Source organism: Strix aluco, chromosome 8 (genome assembly GCF_031877795.1).
Source record: "Strix aluco isolate bStrAlu1 chromosome 8, bStrAlu1.hap1, whole genome shotgun sequence".
NCBI lineage: Eukaryota > Metazoa > Chordata > Aves > Strigiformes > Strigidae > Strix > Strix aluco.
In genome coordinates this window covers 29,236,099-29,245,947 of record NC_133938.1, presented here as the reverse complement: position 1 = coordinate 29,245,947, position 9,849 = coordinate 29,236,099, and the positions used below count along the sequence as shown (strand labels likewise).

Below are 9,849 nucleotides of genomic sequence, written 5' to 3'. Positions count from 1 at the left end.
GGTGTCTCCCTCCTTCCAACGAACAGCGGCCTCCTGTCCCCCGGCTCCACTTAGTGAGCTAATTTCCTTCCACAGTTTCCCGGCTCAGCCCCCACACCGCTGCTAGAGGGAATCCGGCAATAGCTTCCCGACCAGCCTAAATAAAGGGCGGGCGACAGGGTGAAAACTGCGTCCGCGAGGCAGGTGGTCTGTCTAACACATCTCCCACGCCATCGCCCCGAGCCCCGCGCCTTGTTTTGGTGGTGTAACTCGTGCATCATAAGGAGATCTATTTAATGCCATTAAAACTAATTGCTCTCTATGCTGCAGAGTAAAGTGACTCCAGGGAGAAATTTCACGTGAGTATTTTGGACAGCAGAACGACCGTTGAAAGGAATTACTATAGTGCAGTGGGAGGTCTGGGCTTTTCACACACTATTTTCATATCTCCAATGTTATTCCGGTTTCATGCAGCGCCAGGGCATGAGGATGTGGTTTGCTCAATCGTTTTGAACCTAACGCTTAGAGTGAGCAGGGCCCAGCAGCACACCCCACACCCGTGGCCTTGTCTAGACAAAGATTTAATGGCAACGGCAGCGTGTTTAACAATGGTGGTCTAAGCTGTGCTAACTCCTTAGCTTTCTTTAGTAACTGAACTCCACCAGTTTAGCTTGCATTAAATTTTGTGCTGTGAAATCTGGCATGAACTTTGTAGAGCGTATTCTTCAGCAATACGCTTTCCCCCCCTTTCGAGCAAAGCCCTCTAGTCCATCCAGAGCATGGGCGGTGCAGATACTCCCAAAGACACAGGTCTGCTGGCCCGTGGCTTGTTTATGCTAGAGTCCCTTCAGCACAACAAAGCCACAGGTAGCCGGACAGAAAAAGGGATCCCCTCAGATCCACACCCAAACTCCGTTCAGGTGAGCTTCACGATCCGTTCAGGCAAGTGAAGAGGAAGGCTTTCTTCTATGAGTGTGCGCTGGGCGGTCTATAGGCTGGCATGTCAGGGTTAACAAAGGGGCAGAGGGCTAGGAGGAGCCTGCTCCTCTGGCAGAGGGATATATTGGCACCTGGATGATCTGGGTCTTTTTAAATAAAGGAGAAAGATGATGGGAGGAGGAGGGTGCAGGAAAGTCGAATGGGTCATACATAGTGTGTGAGGCAAAGTATGTCACACGTTATGTGATAACATAACGCATACAGGAACAGAAACTAAAATGAAGTTCAGATATGCCACTGCCCTCTTTCAAAAGTAAGAAAGTTCTGAAGTCTCTGGCCCAAATGGGACAGTCATGCCCCAAAGTGCAAAATAAGGGGAACTGTGGACATTCCTCACCAATTTATTCAAGGGCCTGGAGAAGCACGGATTTGTACGTCCTCTGTGTGTGTGTGTGTGTGTTTGCAGCAGCGGAAAGGCAGTGGATTGGAAGACCTGAACAACTGCAAGTAAAGACAAAAATTCTTAATAAGCAACAACTGATTTCTACTCACAGCACTTGTCTCCAGCTTCAGGCTCCAGTGTAGTTCTTGTGGCTCTCAGGACAAAAAAAAAAAAAAAAAAGGAAACTCTGGCTGCTCTGCATCGTTTATGGTGTATTTACTTTGCTGGTCGGCCTCTGTGGAGAGGCACTCCTTCCCTTCATCTGCTTTTCCCCCGCGAGTCCATTGTCTCATACAAACTGAAGAGGTACGGAGGGGTGCACCCTGCTCGGGGCCCTGCTGCCCCAGGTGCTGTGCACACCCACCAGCGAGGCTTCTGGCTTTCAAACTTTGCAGTTTGCCTTTCCTAAGAGCGGCCAACAGCAGCTCCTCCAGAGGGTAACTCAGGACCTAACGAGGTAGGTGTGAACCCCCCTCCTTCTCTTTCAAGGGCAGAAGAAGAAAGAGTAGACAGGGCACTAGTGGGATTACAGAGCTCTTAGCAAGTTTGTAACTGGTTATTTAAGTCGATTGGGCAAGAAAAGATTGGTATAGTGAAGAGACAGGCAGCTAGTAACTGTGGAAGAGGATGGAGCAAAAAGCACATGAATGGAATAGAGCCTGTAAGGGCTAAGGGGGCAGCTGGGGAGCACTGTCCAGCAGACGCCGGTGTGGTCGCTATCTGCACTGTAGTAATGCTCCCCAGCTCTTCCAGGCCACAGGGCCTTTGGAAAAGGCAGAGGGAGGAAACGGGGCTGGGGTGGTGCCCCCAGCACCAGAACTGCAGCCCGTGTCTTCCAATGATGTCCTCCTGCCACAGAGTCATGTTAGTTACAACGACATTACAGTAGCTTTTTGCTGCTAAGGATATTTCTAAAGTACTCCATTTCTTAAAAAACAGAAATGGGCTTCTCTTTTTAGGGGGCAGGGACCCCAACATACCAATTCCAGAAAAGTCCATGTTCTCATTCAAGTGGGTTTCTAGACAGACGGGTTGCAAACGTCACCTTCTACCTGTGACCTGCGTGCAGCACTGTCTTCCACTGCCCGTGCAGGCAGCCAGCCTGTACCTCTCGTGTTGCCTCAGAGCTCTCTCCTTAACCTCATAAAGAAGAAAAATGAGCAGATCACAACAACTTTAACGGCTGACAGTTGCACCAGTAAGTCTGCTATTTTATTTTTCTTGAGGATGGTCATGGAAGGAATGCAGGTTGTAGCTATTCTCAGCCTTCTCCCATGAAGAGCCCACAGCTGAGCTCACCCGTGGCCTATCACAGGAATTCCATTAAAGAACCTGCCAGAGGGGCTTGAAATCTCTTGTATCTAAACAGAGCTTGTCCTGCTTATTCTAGAAGAAGATACATCTTGTTCCTGTTTCATTTAATCCAGAGTGGATTAAATTAAACAGAATCATGGCAGTCTTATTTCAGAATGAAAGGCACATGTTAAACTGTTACCAGACAGATCCACGCACACACTGATATTTAAAAGACTTTGAATCCGGCCCGTCATAAGCTCTCTAGGCCAAGGGTATTTGTTTACTTTTGCTTTTCCCCACCCTCTGTTGCCCTAGTAAGCTCCTAAATATTAGTGTGGTACAAATCATAATTTCAAACAAGATCTTAGGCTGCTGCATTAAGCAGATTGCTCACCAAAATTATACTGTACATCTGCAGAAAGGCTGAGTAACAGCTAACAGACATATGAACTTCTCAGCCTATATTAACTTTACAGCCTAGTTGTATCTAAAACACCTGCCTAACCAAACTCATTAATTAATTAGCAGCAAACTGGAAAAGGGGATACTCCTGGGATGGTTAGGGATTGCTGCTGTAGAGATAGAAAAGAGGAGCTGTACAAAGTCAGGGAGAGAAACCAGGAAAAGGAGGAAAGGACAGAAGTTGTAGAAGTTGTTAAGAGAAAGCAGATCCACCCTCGCCCCATTTTACGCAGGATACAGTACTCGGGGACTGAATCCATAAATACAGATAATTAAAAAGTTACCCTACAGGTCAGACTCTTCAGTCTCCCTCTGACACCCACAGGAAATGTGATATAGATTGAAAAGTCTATGTACTCATATCTTTTTTCCCCTTTCTGGCTCAGGAACTGTAATTAAAGGAAAAATCAGCCGCTCTCCTGCCTTGGAGAGTATAGTGGCACAGCTGGTTTTCATCTTGGCTAGCAGGCTCTGTCCTCAGGCTACTAAGTGCTGAGTAATTTTTACCAAGCTCTGCTTGCAGATAAATGATGTTCTTCTCTTAGCTGCTGCCAGGCAAAGCTACAAATACTTGATCTTTTATTCTTTTCTCATAAACTCCTAACATTGAATACTAAAAATGCAGCCAGAGATTTTTCCACTGCCATTTATTCTCAGCATGGTCACAACTGAATTACAATTACAGACACCCACCCATTTGCTGAAGCTCAACTGTAGTTCCTCGTTAACCTGAAGCTTCCAATTAAAGGCTCCTTCAGTTTCATTGATAGTTTGCATATACTCCAAGGACCCACTTCATTTTTTTTTTCCCCCAAAACACATTTCATGAGAAGAGCAACTGCTTTAAATAACTTCACAATAATTTTCTGGAAAAGCCTGATGAGCGAGTGCCAGTCTTAAAAGAGAAGCCTGTGTCTGAATATGCAGTTTGGGTAATTTCTCTCACAGCTATAACTATAAAAATATCTGAAAGCTTTTGACTAAATGTGGCACAACTGCTGGGCAGATAAAGTGTGGGCTCAAACCAATGGAAAGAATCTAGAAAGGTACGACACTGGAAACCCATTAGTTTAATTCAGGTTTTCCGCAGTGTTTCTAGTAAGATCTTACATTTTCTAAGAAACTGCATAAGAATTAGTTAAAAATTGTATAGAAAATTATTTTTAAAAATACTAGTTAATCTTGGCAGTGCTGTTCTTCTACCTACCTCCAGTAAGTGAAGCCATAAACATGAAGCCAGCACAGGGAGGAGGCTGAAAAATGGTACGAATCACCATGGCTAATTTTAGAATCATTTCAAGTCCTGTAGCATGAAACATAGTGAGGAACAGGGCACATAAAAGTACCTGCACGCTTTTAAAAGATAAAGCAAGGTTTCGAAACAACCTTGATCTCAAAGATAGTTTTCATGTGTAAGACTAATAGTCTGTAAGCTTCCTAAAGAAGCCCCTGCCTTTGAAGATCACCTTCCTAGCACACACACCAGTCTTACGGGATTACTGGCTACTGTTTTAGTAGTATCAGCCCCTGATGCAAGTCTAGTTTCTGCTTAAGCCAGGGAGAAAAGAGGAGAGGAACAATTCTGCAAATCCACAGCCATTTAAAAAGAAAAGATGAGGTGGAAGGAGCTTTTCTTTTAGAAAGTGAGAATTTGAACTGCTACCTTGATGGCTATGGCAGAGAGGGCACTTCATACGCTTTCTTCTGTCTGTTATGGGTGGGGATACACAACAAGAATAGCTTTAGCCTAAACTCTGTTTGCATGTAGCATGTTGTAAAACACGGCTTAATACAATCACCACATTGCAAGTCCAATGTGAAGGTGTCTTGGCTTGTCTCTGCTGCTCAGTCAATGATCTGTGCTTAGACCCAACTTAAACCCTGTGAACAAGGAGGTAGAGATGCATTTGTATTTTAGGATAAGGAAGCTGAGGGAATGTATCTGGATTCTGAACCAAGTTACAGTGGTTTTTTTGCTTTTGCAAGTCCTCAGGATGTGGCATTCTTCTCAGCCCACAGAATTCTATTTAAACACTATGGTAAAGGTATTCTGTTGTAGTATAGTTTCTAATTTTAAATATTTTCAAGCATTTAAACTAGATTGTAAACGTTTGAAGCTCCAGGGGAGTGAATCTGTGCCATCTTTCCATTATTAAAGTCTTCAGACTCAGGACTGGACTTTGGTAACTACGTGTCAGGGCAGTGCCAGGATATGCTGGGGCTTAACAGTGTTCCTGTGACTTAAGCGTTAGAGGGAAACAGTCCATGTTAAATACACTTCACACAAAGCATTCTTCTTAAATGCCTTGTAAAACAAACGAAACATTGGTTAGAAACACATTCACCACCGCTGACCACACAGGTTTTTATATTTAATAGAAATTAAATTAGTAGCTTAATATACATAATGTGACACTTTCCAGTCCAGTAGCTTTCCGATTCTTGCTTTCAAGTCACAGAGCAAATACTGTACAAAAATGATAACAAAGAGCAACCAAAGAGTAAACGCTGTCACTAGAACACTGGGCCCAGAAAGGCTAGGTTTATCGGGAGCTACACACGCCAAAGGATACATAACGATGGACCCATCGTGGTACAATCATGCATTACCGAGGGGTAGATCTACTGCTGGCCACGCACACGCTGGCTGCTGCAGGGCAGGTGGCAGCCTCCTGGGCTGTTTTACCGTGCCCCGTAGCTGTAGTAGTAAGGTTCATCCGGGCGGTATCCATAGGCAGTCGCTGGGCGGCCAGGAACCCCTGGTGATTGACCAAAGCCATCAACTCCAATGCTGCAAAAAAAAGAGGAGAGAAACTGTAGGTCTCTGTATGGTAGGGAAGGCACATTAGTGCTGGGGTCTCCAGTTCTTCCTGCCACAGAGATAATTTTGTGAGGCAACTTGGCAAGACATCTTCCCCTTCCAGCCAGCACTGCTCTGTCTCCTCTTCCCTTGGTGGGAAAAGAAATGCTGCAGAGAAATCAAGACAATGCCTATCAAGGAAAAGCTTTCAGGTCAAATAGAAATCCCAGAAGAGTCAGAAGTCTTCTCTTCTATCCTTTTATGGATATACTGGCAAAGCACTTCTCTGCCTCAATTTCTCTCTCTGTACATTAAAGTTAACGTGTCTTTCAGGAAAGGCCTCAAGCATGCTTCTTGCAAAGCCCACCGGTAACCCTGCCCTACACAGCACATCTTATTTCCTTCCTTCCTTCCTTCCTTCAGTGCATTTCTGAAGCCCCTGGGAAAATACCAGCTAGAAATGAGAAAGTGAGAATATCTGGAACAGTAACATAGTTCAGCAAAGGACAGTGTTTCTGGTGGGATACAAGATTGACAGCCAAATGGCAGAAAGAATTCACCATATACTGAAAAGCTATATACTAATGAGACAGAATAATTCATTTCTCATATAGAACAGCATCTTTTACACCTAAAAAGTCACACAGCAATGAATTAGATACTAAAGCACAAGAAGTGCGTAGGGAAAAGTGGCACATATTTCATGCTCAACAGTAACTCTCATGCAGGAGGTAGAGGAAAAATGAACATTGCCTAAGATACTGGATTACCGCCTATTCATAGTTATGTCACTTCTCAACTTCCACTTCAGTAGAAGGACAAATGGAAAAGGATTCTGATTTATTGTCTGACTAAAGATGCATTGAAAGGAGTTGCACTTCCCCTCTGAAGACTGTCAAAACACAAAGAACCAAAGTGCTTTTGGAGTGGGGAAAAGCTGAACCTCATTACTGGCAATTATACATATGGAACATGGGTTATACAACAGTCAGGGCTGGGAAAGGAGGACCCATCCAGAAGATGTACAATGGGTGCGCCCCAGGCCCTGGCTCAGCAAAGAGCTGGCACTGCTGAATCGGTTGGACTGAAAGGGCTCAGCTGAAGTGGTGGGGGACCACGTCCATCACTCCGTCCTCGCAAAGACACGTTCCTCAGATCGTGCCTCCGTGAGGTCCTAGAAAAGGATCCTTGGTGCCTGGTTTCTCAGGGAACTAGTTCACTCATGGGATATTCTGATAATCAGGTGAAGGTGGAAAGTCTGAGGCTGAGATTTGTCCTCTGAGTGGGAGGGGACACAGACAACAAGCCAAACTGCAGAGAAAATTATTCTGTTTCACCTGAATGTATCTTGAAAGTATTTTGCTATTTCCACATCTGCCTGTCTGTATTTGAATTGGCAATGCCCCGTCTTGTAACCCGTACACAGAGCCATCAGTCTGACCTTAAAGGCCAGTCAGTCCCTTCAGCATGGCAAAGGGAAGCAGAGTAGCTGTGGTGTACCCTGTAGCGGTGCGAAGCTATGTGAGCGCATGCCTCCAGCTCCACACCTTCCTCTGGCCACCCAGTCCTTCCTGATTCCACTGCAAAGTACCATTACGCTTCTCCAAGCCCATTATGAAAGGAGCTGGTGACCTCTGAGGCACCTTCTCCAGGTCACTCCTTTGTACCTAGCAAACAACAGCTTTCTCATTAGCAGGCTTGAAGCTTTAAAAGGCTCCTGAAAGTCAGGATTAAGAGGAATCCTGTTACTTTCTCTGTATCTAACTCCCATCTCCAGAAACACCAAGCCCTGCACTCACCTTAGTCAGAGGATGGTCCCTGCTTCTACTGCTGTTACCAATTTGCAGTTTGCAAGGGGATTAGGCAGACAGACCTCACGTGGGCTGCCATTAGGTACAGCTTTCTGAACACAGGCCAGAAAGCTCCTCTGAACAAGCCAACAAGGACCTAGCATGAAGCTGACCGATTTGTTTGGCAGTTCAGAAAATAAACAAGTTGAATAACTACTTTAAAACAATGCTGATTCTTTAAGAGAGTTCTTTCAGTATTGTTAGTACGAGGAGTTAATAACAAAGGCGGTGTAGAGGGATTTGGAAGCGCAGAGTCCAGTTTTGTTGTGCTGCTACAAGTTCCCAGTGATGCCACACACGTGTAACACTGCAGAGAAGCAGGACCCTTTAAGGCTACCTTCAAACTCAGGAATGACACTGTTTTATTCCAAAGATCTTGAAAGCATCTACAGTTGATTTACAATGAGAAGGTATTTTAACAGAAAACACTTTTCTGGGTTTATCTTGCAATGTTTTTTTTCCTGTGACTGTAACCACATTAGTTGGGGATAAGTTGTTTTTATTACTACTACAGTAGAACAGGGGCTCTTTGCGTTTCTGCTAACTACTGAAAACTTCATTTTGGAAAGATGTTGTCAGTGAGCGAGCAGGCTGTGGGCACTGCAGGCTGCAAGCCAAGCTAATAGGGGCCATCCTCGGGTTTACTGTGGCAAAGGAGGACACAACAAATACAGCAGCCTGAGAGACCTGTCTTGAAGAAGAATTTTCTTCCTAAATGTAAATGTGGCTTCTCTGGATGCTGCAGAGTTTCAAGAAGTTTTGGTCACTCCGTTACATACTAAAAGAACACTGGGTTGTTGGGGGGTGAGGTGTAATAACGACACTGAGCCAGGAGATGGCAATGGGTTTCTATCACTGCAGGCAAAGCTGTTCCAGCTACTTCGAGTTTAGTAATCCTTATTCAAGGAACTTTCAAATGTATTTAAATTGATAACGAGAGCAGGGAAAATATGGTTTCAATCACATTCTCAGCAAACCATTTTTTTAATATTTTTTTTATAAATGTGTAAGTAATTAGGTAAAGATCCCTAGAGTTTAAACTTTGAGGAGTATCAGTTATTTCCAAATGGTTCAGACATATGTTAGTGTCCTGAAGAAAACTGGAAGAGATGGATCAGCTGATAACTGCTTTGGACAGTTAAAAAAAAAAAAGAAAGGAACAGAAAATCACATTAAAACACCTTGATCAAATCACCACTCTCTCCCATCTAAATATTTCTTGTAAGGAAATGAAGGCTTGTCCATGCTTCAGAAAAAGTTGGCTTCATTTTTACATGTTGGTGCTCTTGAAACATACCAGCTTTGCCTACTTGATTGTTTGCACTGGCAGCCCATAGCAAAAAGCTTCTCCTCTTAGTTGAAGGAAAGGCTGTTGAACCCAGGAGGTAACTGAGGGGTAGGGCAACAAAACAGCAAACACGCATCCGTAGACTGAAGTCTGGCTTACTCATGAAGCTGGCAGGCCAAGGGCAGTGACTCCGCAAGCATAACCTACGGAGGTGGAGACAGGGGCTTAAAAACCAAGTCTTGATGAATCCTTGCCACTTCTGCCAAGAACAGCAGAAGGGTAGAGCCAGGAAAGATGGTAGCTTTTCAGCTGTAAACACTTGGTGGGTAACGACTGGCCTGAGATCATGATTTGTGCCGTATGTTCTTAGATTTATACCAGCCATCAACTTCAGAACTTGCTCCTAGGAAAAACGTGCCGTTGGCCTTAATTATACAGCATCTGCAGGGAAAGTCAATGCTCAGCACAGCAAGCAGCCTGTCTTCCCAAAAAGTAGGGACGCACAGTTATGCCGTTGAGGCAACAATTCCCATCCCCAAATTGGTATTTTTTCCTCCCATTAGTCAGCCCTGTTCAACTAGGCACCTAGCAGAAGCACATGCAATGCCTGTAGTTGTATAATGGATGCAGATCACACAACGCCACAACAAACTCCTCAAGTAAATGACTTCTGCCGTTGCCCTAATCTGCAAGTCATTTAAGGCAGTTTTGTCGCACAAACTTGCGCGCGTGCGCACAGCGAGATTGGTGCTTGCTAACCACGCCGTCAACGCACAACTGTTTTCTTGTGCAA

At 44.6% G+C, this 9,849-nt stretch overlaps 1 protein-coding gene across 2 annotated transcripts in view; it reads right to left on the bottom strand.

Annotated features, from left to right (window-relative positions):
• Window positions 1-5,469: 5,469 nt before the first annotated feature.
• The window catches only part of KIFAP3 (kinesin associated protein 3), a 69,623-nt gene continuing 65,243 nt past the window's right edge, over window positions 5,470-9,849 (bottom strand). For both annotated transcript variants that reach the window (XM_074832891.1, XM_074832892.1), the window contains exon 20: window positions 5,470-5,909. In XM_074832891.1, coding sequence (XP_074688992.1) covers window positions 5,801-5,909 — 109 coding nt within the window. In that variant the 3' untranslated portion in view covers window positions 5,470-5,800. The remainder of the gene's footprint in view (window positions 5,910-9,849) is intronic.